General features: G+C 39.6%; 2 protein-coding genes across 2 annotated transcripts; one reads left to right on the top strand and one right to left on the bottom strand.

Moving 5' to 3' along the window:
• The first annotated feature begins 3,557 nt into the window (after positions 1–3,557).
• LOC143298961 (uncharacterized) lies at positions 3,558–10,890 on the top strand. Its single transcript, XM_076612014.1, has 4 exons — positions 3,558–3,877; positions 6,648–6,809; positions 7,693–7,740; positions 8,328–10,890. The coding sequence occupies exons 1-4, from the start codon at positions 3,825–3,827 to the stop codon at positions 8,581–8,583; spliced, it is 519 nt and encodes a 172-aa protein (XP_076468129.1). The 5' UTR covers positions 3,558–3,824; the 3' UTR covers positions 8,584–10,890.
• A 2,658-nt stretch (positions 10,891–13,548) lies between these two features.
• Positions 13,549–20,178, bottom strand: LOC143298601 (uncharacterized). The gene is made up of 3 exons (XM_076611483.1): positions 19,890–20,178; positions 17,575–17,715; positions 13,549–13,937 (listed from the first exon to the last, which is right to left on the bottom strand). The coding sequence occupies exons 1-3, from the start codon at positions 20,176–20,178 to the stop codon at positions 13,549–13,551; spliced, it is 819 nt and encodes a 272-aa protein (XP_076467598.1).
• Between the last annotated feature and the right edge of the window lie 1,567 nt (positions 20,179–21,745).

Raw genomic sequence — 21,745 nt, 5'->3', positions numbered from 1 at the left:
GAATGGTACTATTGAGCTCGATGCCTGGGAACAACATCCGCTCGGAAGCGACGTTTGTATAAACTCACAGGTCACGCTGAATTCCGTTTGGACAAACGTTTGGCTTTCAGCGGATAACTTTGAATGAGGACTTGACCTCATGGGAAATGAATGGGGAATGCTGCGCTTGGACAGCCGAGAATGACGACTCGATCCTAGCTCTGAGAAAACAGACAGACATACAGACAGACAGTCAAACAGACAGACAGAAAGAAAATTGGGAATGCTGCGCGCAGACAACTCAGAATTGGGACTTGATCCTAATCTCCGGAGGAGATGAACTGATGTGGATCATGCCAACAGAAGACTCCAAAGTGGTGTTGAATAATTGATATACTTAAAGAGTGCCGCTTTGCCGTGGCATCTACCTTCCAAGTCACAATTGTCTGGGCGAACGCTTTGCGACAATTAAAAAACTTCAGACACTGACATGTCTATGCAGATGGGCGCAATAGCCGAGTGGTTAAAGCGTTGGACTGTCAATCTGAGGGTCCCGGGTTCGAATCTCGGTGACGGCGCCTGGTGGGTAAAGGGTGGAGATTTTTACGATCTCCCAGGTCAACATAAATTATGTGCAGACTTGCTAGTGCCTGAACCCCCTTCGTGTGTATATGCAAGCAGAAGATCAAATACACACGTTAAAGATCCTGTAATCCATGTCAGCGTTCGGTGGGTTATGGAAACAAGAACATACCCAGCATGCACACCCCTGAAAACGGAGTATGGCTGCCTACATGGCGGGGTAAAAACGGTCATACACGTAAAAGCCCACTCGTGTGCATACGAGTGAACGCAGAAGAAGAAGAAGAAGATATGTCTATGCGAACGAGAAAAGATGCGTCGATGAGTTTCACGTATCACGCACATCAATAGAATGTTACCAGAGTGAAGGTGGGTGAAGACAAAGAATGCCGCATTTCTATCAACGAAAGCAATAGAATGGACCACTCTTTGGGCATCAGGTGAAGTCACTTTGGGGGAAAGAAAGGGAGAAAACTGGACGTCTGGGGTGATTTAAAAAAAAAAAAAAAGAAAAAGAAGAAAGTTTATAGAAGGAAGGAATTTTGTGTAGTGTCCCCCATACTGATTGCTGATGACACTGAAATATTAAGTTTCGCTTTTGAATGTTATGACTGAAAATTAACACACACAAAAAAAAAAAAGGTATGAGAAGAGGGGGCGTGATTGACTGAGGGTGGAGCAAAGATGAACAGTTGAAATATGTACATGTTCGATCAAAGAAAATTACTTTTCAAAGAAAGTTCTAATAAGCAAAATACGTTATCTTCTATTTGTATATACGAGTGGCTGGAAGGTGTGGAGGTAGGAAAAAAGCCAAGCTAGATGTTGTTGGGAATTTCATGGCTCGAGCACACATAACATTAAACACATCAAGCACAATCGCTTTTAGAACATGATCATTCATGAAGCAAAGTAATAAAATTGATGTTTACTAGGTAAAAAAAAAAAAATTAAAAAATTTTTTTAAAACACATGCCATTGACACTAAAAGATAACCTAGGCACGGTTACAGCACAGTCACTCAAATACATTTATGAAGATTGTTAAGTGTTTCAATTTATGAATCAAATGAAGATTTCGTAAGAAAACACATTGATTAGATATCAAATAAAAAATGATAAATAAATGAATATATAAAATAAAATAAAATAAAATACTATGAATAGTAAATAACTCACCTACTCATATACACACCCGGTCTATGCGCCCCCCCCCCCCCACTCCCCCCTCAAAAAAAACACAAAAAAACTCCCCTCCATACACTCCATACACATGCACATCAGGACACACTGGTAACAACAATGCACCAGCCACTAACGATTACATTTCATTTCGAAGATGTGAGTATAAAAGAATAACCAAGAAATTTAATAAACAAACAGAATTCTAAAAAATAAAAAAGGTTTGAATACAGTACCATAATGAAATCATATTTCTTTTTTTTTCTTTCTTTTTCTTCTTCTTCTTCTTCTTTTTTTTAATCCTTTTTACATTGGGTTTTAAATGAAAATGGCGGCTGTTAAGATATGCAACTTTACAACCAGAAAATTTACTAAAATTTGTCTCTTGGCACAAGAACGTGAAATCGAAGAAAGATTAATTACAGCCAGAAAAAGTGGAAGTCTCCCTCCCCCCCCCCCTGTTATTCTAAATTGAATAAAATGAAAAATAAAAATAAGGGAAATAACTCCTCTTGAGAAATTGCCATGGCTGACACGAGTTACTTCTCGTTAATCACAGTCACCTTCATAGACATGTAAACATATCAGTCCAAGTGATCGCGTTGAGTCTGACGCCTTTCGCAGCATCAGGCGACCTTTTCCCTTTTCCAGCTTTGTCATGACATGGGGTCGCCGTGGCAGAAGCGGTTCTGATCCAGTGGTCAGGGTTTGATCGCCCGTTTCGGCCGGCCGCATGCCGGCGTTGTGTCCTTCCGTCGGAAAGGCGTTTTGCTCTGATTTTCCGCACTCCAACCCACGGACTTTAAAACATCTAACTCCGTGTCTAGTCCAGATTGTCTGATTGGGTACCTGACTTGGGCTGGGGAAGGTTGGAAATGAACGGCCGAAGGAGACGATTGGGCCGAGCCCTTTGCTGACACAGTGGATATTGATGATGAAATCGCTGCCGGCCCTGCGGTCAGTCGTAAAAACTACTGATGGGACTTTAAACCTTTAACATTGACATATATCCACACTCGGTGAAAGCTCAGAACCATTTCATTTCATATCTTTCTCTCGCGGTCATCTTCAATCAAATAAAGATATTTTTTTTCCATAGCCTTAACTATTCTCCCTCCGCATTGAAATCACGCCGCTTTTCCGGCTGTCAGTTATTCCCGTCCGGCGGTGGTGAAAATCAGTGCCCATTAGTTTCCATTGCCCTGAGGACCTTTATTAATAATGGTCGATCTTGAGTCCTTTTTCCCCTCTGTTTTTGTGGGCGGTGGAGTGCCCGGGGCGCTTGTTTCCTGTCTCTCGTTTCCTGTTTTAAATTTACCGAGAGTGTACATTTCTACTGATTCACTGTGTGGGGACACACCCGGCCCGGCCGGTATAGACATATATACAGCGAGTGTATATATATCTCAGTGACTCCAACTTGATCCTAAGGGTGTATGTGCCAACAGGTCGTTAAACTCCACTTCACGATATCACAGTGAGACACACCACGGACAGTCGTAGAGTCAGTCCATCAGTGGCCGGGGACTGACGACACAAAAGAGAGAGAGAGAGAGAGAGAGAGAGAGCCTCGGAGAGACAGACAGACAGAGAGAGTTTTGTACATGTATTTATCTGCAGAACAATCTAGAATACAGATGCAAGAAAACGACACGGGACAAGTATTTCAAACATTTCTTATTTGGAATTTCTTGTCTCATGTATACATATTTTGTGTCGTTTTGTTTTATTTTACTTTGTTTAGTTTTTCAGTGAGAGCTCGATAGGTCACGTGCTATATCCGGTTTGGTCATGTGATTTCTTAAACTGCACAAAACTCGCTCATTGGAGTATGGTCTTTGTCGTGGTTGACTTGCCAGCGTTCGATGTGCGAGAGACCAGTCTGACTTGAGAGAAACTACGTTGCTGATCGCACACACACAAAGAAACCCGATTTTCTTGAGTCAGCATTAGAGGGGTTTTTTTTGCTATTTTTTCTTGCTCATCAAAGAGACCTTCATTTCAAAAACTGCTCGCAAAGGGAGGCGAATTCTCTCTACAGTGGACTACGGAAAATCGAAGTGCTCTCTCTTCACGAACAAAATGGCGAACCCACCTGCGTCAGTTCAACCATCCCAGCTGCGAAGAATGAACAAGTAAGTAATTTATTTTAAATGTTGAACTTTTCTATGGTTTCAGAGTGTAGGTGTTGCTGGTGTTTCATTTCAGTGTCGAAACTTGTCCAATAAGTGTCAGATTTATTCCCAGGGACTAGTCAGACGACGCAACATCGTTGTGCACGTTCGACTACGTACCACAAACGTTTTGTTTGAAAAATTCCTTCATTTTTATCATTTTGCCATGGAACCAAATGTTCATACTGCTTCTGACATAAACAGACATTACCTTGTAACAGATAGATGTAGCTTGACCAAGTTGAAGCTTTGTCAACAAGATTATATTTCCTCGTATTATTAGTATTTTGAATTTTTATTGTGCATTGTATGTCACAATATGGATGACGGTAAGTGAGTAACCGAAAACGATGAGTGGAGGTTCGCGGTCAGGATCAAGCATTTATTCTAATTTATCTAATGTACTTGCGTACTCCTCCCAACAACAACAAACAAAAGAAGAAAATAAATAAATAAAATAAAATGGAAGAAGTAAAGGCTCAAGATTCAATGGGGACATGAAAAAGGCCGAGAGGTCTAGGCATATGACTTGCCAGTCCCTATACTACTACTACTACTACTAGATATTCATCATTGATATGATATTATCTTTTGTCTTCTGGAGGCAATGTTCAGGTTTTAGTAATTAAGTCTTTTCTTTTCTGACAACATTTGAAGTCTTTTCGTTTTTAACATTTGATAATAAGCTGATATGGTGCAGTGTACAAGGATTGAAATGAAAGTATGAACATTTTGACGCCATATTAGAACTGAAACCATAATTTGATTTCATATATTTTGTATTGTTATCCACACAGATTTTTTTTTGTTTGTTTTGTCATATTGAATGGAAAGAATGTGAAACTGAATACTTCGAATAGTTCTGGGTTTTTTTTATGTTTTTGCTTTTTTTTTTTTATCTTTGTATCTTTGTTTCAGTCTTTGTTTTTTGTAAAGAAAGAGAAATGATTAGATTTAAAATATTAAACCCATTCAATGGCAATAAACATCAGCTGATGTCATGAACTAAAAGTTGCCATAATACCTATTACAGTATTAGACCTCCACGGATGTCAGACATGCATTCCATTTTTTTTTTTTTTTTTTCCCCATAAAACATACTCAGAACAGTTTATGTCTGGATTATAAAAAATACTTGTTAGATAACCATACATCTAGTGGAAGACCCCTTTCTTCTCAACAGTGATTTGCTGACAGGAGCACGTGAAGCGGACATGGACAGGGAGTTTGTCTAATAAAAAGTAATATGCGGAAAAAAAGACATTAAAACCATCTTGTAAAGACAGTGGTCTCAGTCACCAGATTTACACAACTTTGCAGGCTATGCAAATGATAATAGACAGGTATAATGATAGAGATGGTGACATATGCAGAAATGGATGGGTATGTGGTGTAGTTTGCAGGGAGGAGAGGGAAAGAAGTAGTGTAACTGTAAGACAATAGGTCCTAGGCCATGGCAGAAGGATTGGGAGGGAGGAGTTGCTGTGGTTGTCAGGGAAATGTTGTCACTGTCGCTGTTTGAACAACAACCAACAATCCACAATTTTTATTGACACCCCAGTTTGAAAGTGCAAAAGACTGGAAAAACATTGGGTTTTTGTTTGTTTTTTTTTTTGTTGTTGTTGTTGTTTTTTGTTTTTTTTGTTGTTGTTTTTTTTTGGTTTTTTTTGACATATTTTGTCACCGATCAAAAGACAAGACTGAGAGAAAGCAGTTTGGTATGCACAGCCGATGAGTTTTGTAGGCACACTTGCTGCATGGAGAGAGTGAGTGACATTAAAGAGCTTCTCCCTCCGTAGTGAAAGTTCTTTGGTGTTACAAAGCTTGACTGTGCAGTTTCTGAGGATATGATTGACCCTTTACATTGATAGAACTCGTGTTTGTCATTGTCAAGAAAATTATTCATTTGCATGTCTGCAGTTGTGGTTGTCACCACAAACGTATCATCTGTTTTATTTTCATTTGCTGGTATAAACCAGCAACAAGGATGCCATTTCCAGCTGTATTCTGTTTGTTTTCGTTTTGGATTAATGTCATTCAATGGTGGCAGAAACAGACGTTTTTGTCACACAAAAATTATCATCTTTACTTTGAGATGCCTGTATATTTTATCTGTAATCAAAATGATTAGGAAAATTACTACAGATTCAGAATCCTCATTCATTTTTCTTCACAAAAAATGCATAGTATCTCCTGTAGCTTTTGTGCTGGGATTCTTTTTTTAATCTATTACTGTATTAGTATTACTTCTGATTCTTCAAAATTCCCTGGCAAGGGTAGAGTACTTTTTTGGCATGTAGCTGGCACTGAATGGGTTAGGATAAGACTGTACAAGTAAAAATACTCATTGAAAAGATAACATTTTTAATATGTCATCCATTTAATCATCATTAGTTTATCAAGTGACCAATAAAAACATAATTATTAGTTTATTACTATTCTCAGCCATGCCTTTTGTAGTTGCAGCACACAGCCCTTTTGAATTAATATGTTTTTATAGTATTAAGAAGTTTGGTGGGGTTTTTGTTGTTTTTTTTTTTTTTTGTTTTGTTGTTGTTTTTTTAAGCCAGATGTTGCAAAGTTAAACAATTTCATTGTCACCCTATTTGTGGAGTTTGAATTTCACTGTAGAGTCCCAGTCCGGTTACTGTGTGACTAGTATGTGTTAAAGTCTCTTTCTTGGCAAACAAAAGAAGACACCGTTTTAAATTGGGGTTCATTGTATTTTCAGAGAGGAGAACAGCGATAATTACCGGTGCCAGAAGTGCCTGGAAAAGGGACACTTCACCTACCAGTGCACAGGCAAGCGCAAGTACGTGTACCGCCCCTCCCGCACCAAGGAAATGGTCAAACGCATGAAGGAAGATGAGGAGGAGAAGAAGCTGCAGCTTGTGTGAGTAGCTGAAGAGTGTAGAGTGGTGTTTGTGTCACTTGTCAGTGAATATGCTTGTATATACTTCCAGCAAGGACGCTGTGTATTATGGCAAGTGCATGCATACACGATAGTTTGAATTCTCATATGTTGACTTATTTCTTCTTCTTCTACATTTGTGGGTTGCAACTCGCAGTACAGTGGTATGCATGTACAAGTAAGCCTTTACATGCATATTTTTACCCCGCTATGTAGGAAGCCATACATACACCATTTTTTGGGGTGTGCATGCTGTGTATCACTGTATGTACTTGTTTCCATAATCCACAAAATGCTGGCATGGATTGCAGGATATTTAACGTGTACATTTTTATTTTCTCATTGGTATGCTACCCACGCTAAGGGTTCGGGCACCAGCAGGTCTAGCATCTATTGACTTGGGAGATCATAACAGATGCCACTCAGCCCACCAGGTGCCATAATTGGGATTCAGAAAAGTCCAGTGCTGTAACTATTGAACCATTTTGGCTGTCACTTAAAATATCTGAGGCAAATATTTTGCATCTTAAATATGTGCTGCATTCTCTCTGTCTCTGTCTCTCTCTCTCTCTCTCTCTCTCTCTAAGCGCGTTGGGTTATGCTGCTGGTCAGGCATCTGCTTGGCAGATGTGGTGTAGCGTATATGGATTTGTCCGAATGCAGTGATGCCTCCTTGAGCTACTGATACTGATACTCTCTCTCTCTGTCCTTCTCTCTTCTTCAGGTATGCATGCCATTACTGTCAGTCTGTATTTGTTCAGTAAACTGAACTCTTATTTCACACACAGTGCCATGCATAATTAAACCCTTAAATAAAACATGTGCCATTGCCATCTCTGAATGATCAATTGATTTGTTCTTCCAGAGCCAAGATCAGCACTGTTCTGGACAAGAAGAAGCAGAAAAAGAAATCGTAAGTTCACTGTACAGATATGTTGAAACTTATATATGTGATGAGGGTTGCACAGCAGTTGGTGGGGTTTTTTTTCAGGATTTTGTTCGGTGTATATGTTTTAGTTAAGCAGCGTATGCTTCTGTATTATCTTTACAAATTTCGAGCATTGCATTTCAGCCTGGTTTTAACCCCCTTTTTCACTTTTTTAATATTTTTCCTGGTATGTTAACTTCATGCCTGATACAGTGCCACAGTGAAAGCACATGGGAACGGACTCATCAGTAATGCTCAGTTGCATCCCTTGGACCAAGAATGCAAATTTCTGTACTACAGTTGGCATATATAGTTTTTCATTCTCTGTCAGTTGTATTCTCACTCAGTGATTTCAGTTTGTAAGCTATAGGGTGTGTGTTTTTCATCGGTATTTTCAAGGGGATTGAGCTTGTTTTTGATGATGATGTTTGCGTTTTGGCTATGAAATCTGGCTTTGACAGTCCACTCAGCGGATGTAGGACTGGTCTGCAAAAACTCTTTTGATGGGGTACAGAGTGTATTGTGGAGTTAAAGATGAAATCAGTGTTGAACAGTTGGATTGTATGTTACAGGTCTGATGGGGAAACATCCAGTGATAGCAGCGACAGCAGTTCCTCAGACTCAGAATCAGACAGCGACAGCAGCAGTAGCAGCAGCAGTTCTTCTTCCTCATCATCCTCTTCTTCCTCCTCCTCCTCCTCCTCTTCAGACTCGTCAGACAGCGAATCAGATAGTTCTTCCTCTTCATCTTCCTCATCATCGTCATCATCTTCAGATTCTGAACCTGAAGAGGCCAAGCCCAAAAAGAAGAGAAAGAAGAGTGCATAACAAGAATGCAGCTAGAATTTTACTTTTTGACATTCTGCCATGTGTATGTGTATGAATGTGGGTTGAAAGACTTTCAGGTTGATGAAAACCTGATGTGTGTGACTCAGTAACTCTCATCAGAATATTTGCTGATGAACACATGAGATGTGTCTGATATGGTTCAAACAACTGCTGGTCATCAAATTCTGCAGATAGGGAGCTTGATCTGAAATCAGCAAAATGTGATTCATGTTGTGCTCAGAATGATGTGTACAGCCAAGTGCTGTTCGGGGAAATATGAAAGGAATTGGTGATGTGTGTACACAGGCTGCTGAAAAATGAGATACATGGCATTGGGTCTTTTTGGAGAAAGTGGGAGGAGACAGGGCATAGACTGAATGTGTAATTTAGAAAGATGTTACATTATGTACCACACAAAGGGTTCATGCTGTCAAGGTGAGTTTCTGGATTTTAATTTTGAGCAGTGTCTTGGAAGTTGTGATAATTTTGTGATTTTGACAGTTCAGCAAATTTAAAAATGTTGTCTTAGCCTTTGGAAGCACATATATGAACAGTGCTTGATTGCAGAAGAAACAAAAAATTATGATGGCAGAGAAGGTTTGGAAAAGTTAAAGAATTGAATATAAAAGAAGAGGAAAGAAAATCCTGTGGTGTGTGAATGAGTAACAAATGTGCACTGGTGTTATCCATTCCAAGAACTGTGGGATGTTTTAGTTAGGCATTGGTTGACAATCAGATCTGACTCAAGAAAAGGGGGCATAGAATTAGAAATGTTTGAAATGGATCGTAGGGGCTAGAAGTAGGGAGAGAATGAACAGTTTCTGTTAGAAGAGAGTATGTGTGAGGAGTAAGTGATGTACAAGGGTTACTTGGAGGTGTGGGGTGTATGAGGCATATTGGGATATAAGGAACAGCATGGTATGTGGTGATTGTTACTGTTCCGTCAGTTGCAGTATGTGTTCACTGTATAATTCATGCTCCACATGGTATACATGTACAGGTGGAATTGTGTGTAGCCTCACAGACCACGGTGTGATGCAATGAATTGTGTTGATGTGTGAATGTTAAGATGAATGTGACAGTGTTTATGAGATGAAACACAGATTCAGCTGCTCAAGATGTTTTTTTTCTTTCTCGGATGATGTTTTTCTTTTATTCTTAATTAAAAGAACAATAATTATTGTTTATAAGATTACTCTGTACCAAAAATTGATTATGTCCACTCTTTATACTCAAGAACTAACTTCAGGCAGATGTGAGATCAGCATGAATATTGCGTAAAAAACAGTGTAGGGTTGGAGTCTTGGAAGTCTCAAAAAGTCTTTGAAAAAAAGAAAGAAACATTTCCAGGGCTAGAAGTATCTTGGGAAAGCAAGTTTTTTTACATCAGCGTCTGGAAAAGTCTTGATTTTTTTTTTTTTTTTTTTCAGTTCAAGTCAACAAAGAGGTTAATATATCTGATTGACAAAGAGGTTAATGTATTTGATTAACAAAGAACTTAACAATGAAGTGATAAAAAAATAAATAAATAAAGTGATGAAAAGTAAATACGGTTTACACATCAGGGTCTTGCATAAGTCTTTGAATTTAAAAGAAATATTTTAATTTAAAAACTTGATCAGTTCAGTCCAGAAAGAGGTTAATGCATTGGATAAACAAAGAAATGAAAATGAATAGTGGTGAAAATTGAACATTGATTCTTGGATTTACAGCAGTCTGGTTTATCAACAGTGTAGCAGACAAATCTTAAGCTCAGTTTGTCTTTGAGTTTGGTTTTAAAAGATTTCAGTCTGGTCTCTAAAAGGTCTGTAAAAAAAAAAAAATGTGGATTTTTGTTTGGTCACATCTATGGGAATCATGTCAGTACTTACTTTTCCCATGACATGTTTGCTTCAGTTGGCTTTTTCAAATTCCTGTTTAGAACATTGTTTGCATTGAAAGAACAATGTAATCATAAGGACATAAAGAAAAGGACTAATGTTAAACAATACATCTTGGAGATCAGTTTCTGTGTTCATCATTTTTCTCTTAATGGATTTATCAGGTTTCTTCTTTGGCTCTGGTATTTAGTGTTTTTGTTATAAAAGACATTATATTTGCTTTGTTGGTGTCAGGTTTTATTGGTTGTTGGTTGGTTTGGTTTTTTTTTCTTCTTTTAAATAAAATGTATCTGTTAAAATGAATATGATTGCTCCCATGGTAATGTTCATCTTTGTTGTGTTTCTCTTTGTGATGTCAGTTTTCAGTGCCTGTGTGTGTGGACTGACCAGTAATTTTGAGAAATGAAATGAATTGCGGTTAACAATATTTGACTGGTTTCTGTTTGTTTTCCTGAGTGGCTGATTATGAGTGCACTTAGATTATGATGTTTTAGTTTATACATGTGTACCCAAATTTTTCAAGGCATACCCTCTTGATGAAATTCCCAAAAGAGAAAAGCTTTTGCAATTACGAGTCAGTAAAAAAAAAAGTCTATATCTGGAGCATGGCATAGCGCACATCATGAAGATTTCTTGAACAGTGTTAACCCCCTTGTCCTCTGGACCTTTCTGAAATTAAATCGATGTCGCAATCATTGGAATGAAAGGCAGTTACTATTCTTTGAGTACATATTAATGGTGGATTTGATTTTACTGTTAAAAAGTAATGCAATCCCAAGAGGAAGAAGCTAGGATACGGTATGGTGACTCGTGACCTGGCTGTGTCTTATGTCGGTGAATCAACAGCCCTTCACTGATGAGCGTACTTGTCAGCAGCAGTCAAGGGATTTATCTGACTCTTGAATGTATGCTTTCAAACACACACACACACACACACACACACACACACAGACCAAGGTTCAATAGTTGTCTTAATCTAAATTGTGTAACCAGCTATTTTGAAGAAGAAAAAAACAGCTCTGATCAAGTGGCAGAAAGAAATGCAAAATAACCCTACAGTGAGTGTAAACACATGACTGACTGGTTAAACAACAGCATATGTATACCCGCATCAACAATGAAAGACTTTTATCTTAAAAAGTTTTAAAAGATAGCGTATATTATCAAAGATAGCTGCAGGTTTTTCCCCTTTGATTACCAAATTCACCTTTCAGAAATCTTTCACCTTCTATATTTTCACAGGCTGTTGTAGTGCATCATCGTGCTAAAATGGATTTGTTGGTCTCCCCTTCCATGTGATGTGGGAAAATGGGTGTAGTCAGTGTACGAATTTGATCGTTTACCACACTAAGTTGATCATATTTTATATCTCTCCAGTCCTCACAGCATCTTTCACTTGTCATTTGCCAGTTGTTCAGTGTTGTTTTTCAGTTCTAGTGGTGTTCCTCCCTTGTCTGTTCCTCTTGTCTCTGTGGAGGAAGAACTTATTCTACCTAATGCGAATACTAATATACGTGGGGGGGTGTGCACCTACCTGACTGACACAGGAAATGAGTGCCTAATGGCAGCACTCAGTCGGTTCTACCCAGGTAGACAGCTTGTTGTGCAATTGACTGCAAAATGCTTGGAGCTTGGTCTTTGTACCAAGATAGGCACTACACAAGCATCAGTAAAAGAAACCAGAAGGGAGGCTGAACATATTGGAATTTATTTTGCTTCCAAATAACTTTTTTCCCTAACCCTGTCTGCTCCAAAGCAATTTGTGAATTGGAAACTGGTCTCATTGTTAATATTTACTGATTCAAGTGATATGCATTGCTGTACTGGGGAGGAAAGTAGAACTCTATAATATTAAAGACTTTAAGAGTAGGTGATATTATCTTAAATGCACATGAACTTATGTTTCTGATGTTCTGCTGGTCTAATTCAAAGGTACCTTCACACTAACACGATACATTTTCAAAGTTTTTCATTTGGACTTGCAGCAGTGAAGAAAATCATTGTTTTGCTATTCCAAATGACATCTATTGATTAGTTGATTGTTATGAACACTTGCTATGTGTCCATGATCAGAAAAAAGGAATTACCATAAATGCTTATGGTACGGATCAGTAGCAATAGTGAAAAAATAAAAGACAAAAAACCCTAACCCAAGTAACAAATTATGACATATACAGTTTCATTCCTTTGTTGGTGGACAGATGGAATTTCGTCCATTTGGTGGTAATTTCCTATTTTATTATCCTAAATTCATGGACATTCATTGACAAAACGATTTTACCATTCATAGATGTTGTGACCCAATTTCTGTGGTTTGAGGGTTATTGTGCTTAATTTTGGCACATTGACAATCGCTACACTAATATGCAGCCATCTGCCAGGTCCACAAAATTGTCTACAATGTCACATTGATTTAGTCTATGCCACCCAGACATCCGATCTTTACGTTCTTAGTGATAGCTTCATGATATGGGTCCTTTCATATCGTTGAGAGGGTTGGATTACATGCAAACATGTCAATCACATGTCTGCATTACAAAATGCACAAAACGTTTCGTTTGAATAGGCTTCTGAACTTCTATCCCATAGTCTCGCGAATGTTGGCACCGCAGATGACATGGCAGCTGAGTTCTCTCTATCTGCTCCTTGACTATCTCAGAGCTTCACTCACTATCAGCCCTATACAATCTGGAATATTGTCCTCACAGCTCTTATTTCCGTCACTCTCCTCTTTCCTTGTACGGTGCTTTGTCTTGGTCGGAAAGTCCGCTGATCGTGAGGCGGGCCTAAATCTTAATGTGCCCATCTGGTTATCGCATATCAACATGTGCCCACATCAGTTATGCTTGTTTTTCACATCTTAATTGGTAATGTGATCTCTGTAGGAGATGTCGAGGTGTTTTCAGAACCATCTCATTTCTGTGACCTCTACACTTGGACCTGTATCTGAATTTAGGATACTTTATTCAATAGGAAATTACCCCCACCCTTCAAATTATTTGTTATGGGGAAAGACACAGGGCTGTGGACAGACGAAAGATGTGACAGTTGTACAGCACAGCCAGACATGGCTGCAGACTACTCATTAAATATGATCTGCTTCCTCTGGCAGACTCGGGTACAACTGGGGAGCACTCGCGTTCATAGCTGCCGAGATAACATAAGCGCTGCTACCGGAAGGCGCATATCCTTGCGCATGCGTAGCCGCAGCACGCCTGTCGAGAGAAGGGAAAGGAGCGGTGGGCGTTGTGACTCTGTTGTTGGTGGTGGTGGTAGTGGGAGCTCGCCTTGTTTTAACTGGGTTGTTGTAGACGGCGATGAGAAAGGTGGCCAGCAGGACGATGACGCTTCCACCCGCGTTGAGGAAGAATGACCAGGAGAGAGAGACGTCCTGGTCTGCCGGCACGTTCTCCGTGATGTCGTCAGTGAAGCTCTTCCACAAGTACACCGCAGCTCCTGCCACCCCCATCAATCCTGGCGAACGTGCGGAAACATTTTGTTTACGTCTTTTAGGACCTTTTTTTTTCTTTCTTTTTTTTTTCTTTTTTTTTTTTAACTAATCTGTTAAGAACCATGTCTGCTAGGGAAGGAATTATGTTTCATATTCCGTTGCACGTACTGGTGGTTGTAGATATCTAGACAGTGAAAGTATTAATTACCACATTTGAATGCAATTTTTTTGTTAGAAAATGATAATGATGAAATGGAGGGTAAAAGGGATGTATGGTGAGTTTGGAGAAACAGTGGATGAAGGGGGTAAACAAAGACGAATATTTGAAATGAACAGAAGTGTAACTGAAGAAAATTTATTTAATGGGCTTCAAAAAAGGGAGGTTGTTAATCTAACGAGAGAAACATCTCATGATTAATATAAAAGTAAAAAACATCAACGTCCCCAGTGACTATAGATGTTCGTTGTTAGCTCGTTCAAAATGTCCCTAAATCCTGTATCAAACACACACAATCAAATAGAGAAAATTAGAATAAAATTTTAAAATCATGCCAAGGTTCCTAACTGTACTTTTCTTCAAAACTTATTGATGTAGTCAGTCTGATTGTGCAGTCTTCAAAACCTGTCTCCAGGTCATAAAGATATGAAAATAAAAAACAGAAACAAAACAAACATAAAGAACATACATTCGTACATCAACGCAGAAGAAACCTTTTAACAGAAGTAGGTCTTATCATTTCTGATTGTCACGTCTTCAAAATACAGCTGTAAATAACATCGTCATAAAAAAAGCAATCATTCCTGTATCAAAATCATTGTCATTGTTTCCAGGTGGCACTTTATATTTTTATTTATTTAATTCCCGATATCGCTTCCACCACGTTTTCATCTCCATCTCTCTCTCTCTTCCACACACACAGGCGCGTGTGGGGGCACACACACAAACACACACAAGCAAATCCTTGCGTTCCTTTCTCTTCTCACACTATTAATGTACTTCACGATTATTGTAACACACACACACACACACACACACACACAGACTGGGAGTTTCAGTTTTAACGTGAAGGAGCTCTCAAAGCGTGCGGACTGATCCTTATACGCTGCACCACATCTGCATCAAAATAATTTCTTTAACGGAACAGATGCCCGACCTTCGCTTAAAACCAGCGCAGTCAGGCCTAGAGTTCGTAAAACCCATGAACTTGACATGTAATGAAAGATTTAATTAAACAATTAATATATTTAGATATGATGGAATTACAGGCAAGTGTGTTTAGGACTCAAGCTGGAGTGTTACGTAGACCGCATGGAATTGAGGTTCCAAATGTGTTGCATTATACATTCAGACTACAACCACATTCTCTTACTGGAGTTCTCAAGGACTTCTTATCAGAAGGAACGAAGACTACAATGGAGTGGCGGCCTAGTGGTAATGCGTCCTCCTGTGTGAGCGACAGAATCTGAGCGCACTGGTTCGAATCCCATACTCTCCAGTATCTTCGCCCCCTCCACTAGACCTAGAGTAGTGGTCTGGACGCTAGTCATTCGAATGAGAAGATAAGCAGAGATCCTGTATGTAGCATATCTTAGCGCACGTAAAAGAACCCACGGCAACGAAAAGGTTGTCCCTTGCAAAATTCTGTAGAAAAACCGACCTTGATAAGGATAGCAAATACACTTGCAGGCAAAACTCTTTTCTTTTTAATGGGAGGTGCTCTCGCTGTAGCTGTATCCCTGGGAAGAGCAGCCCGAATTTCACATAGAGAAATATATTATTACAATACAATACAATACAATACAATACAATACAATACTAAAGGTGGTAAACCTATGTGGGCAGAAGTGACCCGTCAGAAGAAGGAAGTGTATGTCGACAGCTATGACAATAGTGACCGGTCTAAATCTATCCACACGACCTGCTGGTGCACAGTTTAACACTTGGTAAAAAGACTGTTATCTTTTTGTCTTTGTTATGGTTTGGCCCAGTATCAAAAGTACGTGTGAAGCCTTCGTGGACAGGGAAGTTGAAGGTGGGGGGGGGGGGTGTTTTTTGTTGTTGTTTTTTTTCACGATATAGTTTTTAACTCCTTTCTTGTGTCTGCCAAAATGAAATGACCAAACAAAGAAAATTTATGTGCGTCAGCATTTGCACTGGCCGAGCCGTTGATTCCACGTTCAAACTATCGTTGCATCCGAAATGAAGAAAAGAAAAAAGACTGTGTAAGGCAAAAGCTATCGCTTCATTCCATGCATACCTCCCTCTTCTTCTTCTTCTTCTTCTTAATTAATTAATTATTCACTTACATTCAACTATTACACGATTAACTTTCTCCGACGGCTGGATCTCTCCACGACTTCGGAAACGATTGATAACCAAAAAAAAAAAAACAAAACAAAAACAACAACAACAAATCAATCTGATAATGGCTGTTGTTGTTGTTAATGGTTATATCGATTTGTTGCTTTTAAATCAGCTTGTTTCAAATCTATCGTCCTTAAATAAAAAATTTTAAATAAAAAATCGGATATCTTCGTACCGCAGTGGCTGGCTCATGCCTGTCTATAACTAGTGGTCGCCTGTCTTGTACGACAGTGGATCATCATCGCCGTCATCAGTATCGTCATTACTGATCATTATACTCAATAACACCGTAACAACGTTATCACTGATCATCGTCGTAATCGCGATCTTCATCAGCATCATTATCATCATCATCATCATCACTATCATCATCATCATCATCATTATCATAGTCAATATCATCACCACCACTTCTTACCGGAGATCATCATTATAATTATTATCGTCACCGTCGTCATTATTATCACTGGTCAGTGCCATCGCGATCATAAACTCGTGGCCTTGTATTTCAGATATATTGAGCATTACTTTGTTTTAGTTGGTTTTATACGACATGTATCTCTTAATCTTCTAAGTGTCATTGTTAAGCGCGTTGCTCTCTGTAGTCTCCGCGCCATAGAAATTTCGTAAAACAAAACAAAAACACACAAAGAGAAAAAAAAAATGAAATGAAAAATGAATGCCATGATCGTCTTCGTTTTCATCGTCATCGTCATTTTTATCATCATATGTTCCTTCATGAGAGACCCGTGCCAACCTCCAGAAGTCGGGTGAAAGCCGCTCATCATCATCATCATCATCATCGTCGTCGTCGCCGTCGTCATTATTATATCGTCAGCATTATCATCTGTTCCTACTCGAGAGACCCTTGCCGACCCCCAGAAGTCGGGTGAAGGCCGCTTTTCATCATCATCATCATCATCATCATTATCATCATCACCATTATCATAGTCAACATCATCACCAGTTCCTACCTGAGAGACCCGTGGCGACCTCCAGAAGTCGGGTGAAGGCCGCTCATCGTCATCATCATCAACACCATCATCACCAGTTCCTACCTGAGAGACTCGTGGCGACCTCCAGAAGTCGGGTGAAGGCCGCTCATCATCATCATCATCATCATCATCAACACCATCATCACCATCATCATAGTCAACATCATCACCAGTTCCAACCTGAGAGACCCGTGGCGACCTCCAGAAGTCGGGTGAAGGCCGCTCATCATCATCATCATCATCATCATCAACAACATCATCACCATCATCATCATACTCAACATCATCACCAGTTCCTACCTGAGAGACCCGTGGCGACCTCCAGAAGTCGGGTGAAGGCCGCTTTTCGCGCCACACAGTTGGTGCAGAAGAAGAAGGCCAGAGCCAGCCCCATCACCCCCACTGCCGTACAGTCCACCACCTTGACTGCTGTCATCCAGCCTGAAATACAACGTACACGTGCAGCACGTGCAGTTATATAAATATCTCGTCGTCATTTCACAGGCTGAAGGTGAGCGCTTTTGAATCCAATCAAAGTTATTGGGTTTGTTTGTTTGTTTGTTTTTGTTTTGTTTTTTTGTTGTTGTTTTTTTTTTTGTTTGTTTTTTTTGGGGGGCGGGGGGGGGGTTATGAGAAGAAGAAGAAGAAACAAAAAGACTAAAAAGAATAAACAAATAAATAGATGAATGAATAAATAAAATGAAAAAGTGTCCTCGTGGTCAAAGTTTCAGTTTCAATGAGGTGCCAAAGCGTGTGGACTGATCCATATGCGCTGCACCACATCTGCTGTATTAAAATGACGTGTGCGTATGTGTGAGTGAAGAGGATGAGATGGTGTGTCGCAGGAAATGACGAACGTTCGCTTTTCTTATATTTCAGTCTGAATAGCCTGTCTTGTCAACATGAATTTTAACATTATTTGAGTTATTGTCATGCAAATTGTAAGCCTGAATGGTGATGTTTTAAAATTGAGTGCTCTCTATCTGTTTTATGTTGCGTGTACTCGTCCAAAAGTCTAATTTCTGTGAGTCTTTTGGCAATTAAGTTGAATCTTATCGTATCTTATATGTACACATTAATATGTATGCATTCAACTTGCATAACTGCAGAAAATGTAAAATAGCATCTTCATATTATTTTACAGACAGAATATAGCTGTCTTCAAATCCAATAAAAGTTGGGTGTTTTTTTGTTGTTGTTTGTTGTTGTTGTTGTTGTTGTTGTTGTTTGTTTGTTTTGTTTTGTTTTTTGTTTTGTTTTTTGTTTTTTTGTAGTTGTTGTCGTTGTTTTTCAATCAGAAAGTACCCGTGTGACCACCGCAGAAGTACCAAATCAGCATCTCCTTTTTGAACTTCCATCATTTCAAAATGTTTTATCGTGATCATTGTCATCTATCCATTCTGCATTCTTAGATTACTTGTGACTTTTTCTTGTGCTTACAGTTCGTGTTCGCTTCACATTCAAACCACGTGTATTGTACACATAACAAGATCAAAACTCGACACTCGCTGTTCGCTAAAAACATTCATTTCGGAAATCAGTTGTTCATTTGTTTACCCCAGTATTTGGCAGTTTGCTGTGAAATAAGAGAAACGTCCATTTTAACTGTATTCAAAGAACAATATATTCATCAAGTCATATATCTAAACGTACTCTTTAACCCCTTAACTGCTGAAGCTTGGTGAAATGAGATCAATGCACCATCAATCAAAAGTGCAAGTATTGATTTCTGTGTACGTTAAAGTGGTTTAAATGATTTTGCTGAACAAAAGTAATATAAGGAAGACATCCAAATAAGGAATGGTGACCGACTTCCTGACCTGTCTGCTCTGTTGTATCACAGTAAGATAACACCCTTCACTGACGAGCCGGCGTATTTGTCAGCAGCATCATGGGGTTAACGTGGTAGGACAAAACTGAAGCGGGGTACAGTGGAAAGAAAGTGTGAATGTGTGTGCGTGTGCCTGTGTGCATGCGTGCATATGTCTGTCCGTCTGTACCTGTGTAAGTGTCTCTGTGTGTGTCTGCCGCGTGTCTGTGTCTGTGTCTTGTGCATGCTAGCATAAGTGTTTGTGGTTGTTTTTTTAATACACAAATGCACGCATCTACTGTATCTACTGTAGAGCGTTCGAGACAGAGTTACTAGCAGAGCAGAGACAGACAGAGAACATTGGTATATATGTAAGAGACAATAATAATTATAGTGCATGTTCATGAACGCCCGTTCGCGTACGTGTACCTTTATTTCTGTAAAAGTGTAGACGGTGTGCATCTCAGTGTCGATTTATCACAATAAAAGAACAACACTTCAAGGAGAACGCTAACAGGCTAGGTCCGGTTACTCTTCAAAATAGTGATAATGATGATGAAACTTACAATAATGATGATGATGATAATGGTGTTCATGGTAGTCATGATGATGATAATCATAAGAATTCAACTGAGCATAACAATCAAAGGAAGAGAAGAAAGAATGCTGAAGAAGAAGGAGAAGGACAACGACATCATCAACAGCACCGACAACAACAATAGTACGAAGAAGAAGAGGAAGAATTTCCGGAGCTCTTGTTCCAGTCCACACAAACTAATTATCAAACAGTGGCTCAGTCTCTCACCGGGACTAGACGTGGACACATCGTTACACTGGGGGTCACCAGGCTGAATCACGACCTTGAAACAGTACTTCCACAGCCCCGTGTGGCCCTCCACTTCAGTCCAGTCCTGCTGCGGAGACCTGGCGGTCGAGGAGGAGGGGGATGGCAACGAAGACGGTCTGGACGAAATACGGAACTGGAACTTGGCCCAGTGAGGGGTGGCGAACCCGGTCACAAAGGCCACCACTCCCACACAGAACAGAAGCATGCCCACTTTGTAACCACTGTCTCTCTTGCTGTACATCGCCATAGTTTTCAACCAAGTGCAATGCTCAACACACGACGCTAAACAAAACTGCTGCTGGTCTCCCTTTGACGAAACCTAAGGTTTTGAACGAATACTGACACCGAGAAAGCTATCGACAGGACCAGTCGACGAGGAACGTTGTTTGCTTTCTGTTCTTTTGTTTACTGAACGAAAATTACGTGTTTCTTTTTCTTTATTGATTAAAAAGAAACTACTATACTATGCAGCCCGACAGTGTTTTGACCACAAAGTGCATTCGGCTACTTTCTGCCTCGTCCAGTCTTGACAGTCCAGCTGAGTCTGTTTTGGAGGTTCTCTCTCTCTCTCTCTCTCTCTTCCTCAGTTTCGTCACACCACGGGCTTAAGAGAAAAAGAAGAGAGAGAGAGAAAAAAAGAAAAAAAAAGAAAAAGAAAAAGCCTCACAAGTCTTTTGCCATTCTTTCACTGAACCGGTCCAGAGTAAAAATAAGTCGCTGGTGTCACGAAAGAGAGGCACACAACCACTTTTTCTTCTTAGCTGCCACATTTCTTTTAACGAATATTATGTGGGTTCATGTTTTACGTTTGAGCTTTTCTCTCAGGTAAGTTGTTTGCGCTTTTTCTTCTTTTTTTTTTTTTTCTTTTTTTTTTTAAAAGAAACATGGGTAGGGGGTCCACTTTCTGCCTGTATGTGTAACGAACTTGCCTGGCAGGTTGGAACGTATGGTGTTGTTAATGCACAGTGGTGAGGTGTGGTAACTGATTCAGTTGACATAAGGGGTTTGCGTGGTCGGTGTTTGTCATGGGTCAAGTCCAGCTCGGTGTACTCCCTTTGCTTGAGCTCACGTAAGAAAGGGGTGGGTGCATGACTGTGCTGTGTGAATAGTTGACGAAAATGATTAAGTGAAAAAGGGAGTCACGCCCAGTTTTTTTTCTGGCTGGCAGGCTCTTATTATTAGGCTTCTGAGATATGTGTGTGTGTGTGTGTCTGTGTGTCTGTGTGTGAGTGCCAGTGTACACGAAGGGGATTCAGTCAGTCACAAGCAGGTCTGCACATATGTTGACCTGGAAGATCGGAAAAATCTCCACTCTTTACCCACCAGGCGCCGTTACCGAGATTCGAACCCGAGACCCTCAAGATTGAAAGTCCAACGCTTTAACCACTCGGCTAATGCGCCCGTCTGTTTTTAGATGAATAGTTTTAAACTCAGTGACTGAAATTACTGATGACGGAGCCATACTACTGGACCAAGACAGGAGAAACAGCGCTGACCTTTTTTCTTCTTTTTTCTTCTTTTTTCTTTTTCTTTAATAATTTCTTCTTCATCTTCTTCTTTATCATTATTATATTTCATTCTATCTTATTTCGTTTGTTTCTTCGCGGAATTGTCTCTGCGCTGTGCTATATAATTCAAATGACAAGCGTGCCTTTACTTTTTATTAAACAAAATTTGTTTAAAGGTACGTGGGGCCTCAGTTGCATGCGCAGACAACGGAGCAACCCTTCCCTATATCTGATCATTTCTTTTCTTTATTCTTTTCCTTTTTTATCCTTTTTTTTAGTGTGCTTCACGCTGCCTTTCTTCATTGG

This window comes from Babylonia areolata, chromosome 24 (genome assembly GCF_041734735.1).
Source record: "Babylonia areolata isolate BAREFJ2019XMU chromosome 24, ASM4173473v1, whole genome shotgun sequence".
NCBI classification, from domain to species: domain Eukaryota; kingdom Metazoa; phylum Mollusca; class Gastropoda; order Neogastropoda; family Buccinidae; genus Babylonia; species Babylonia areolata.
Note: the sequence above shows the minus strand (reverse complement) of the source record. Positions and strands in the feature narration are given on the sequence as shown.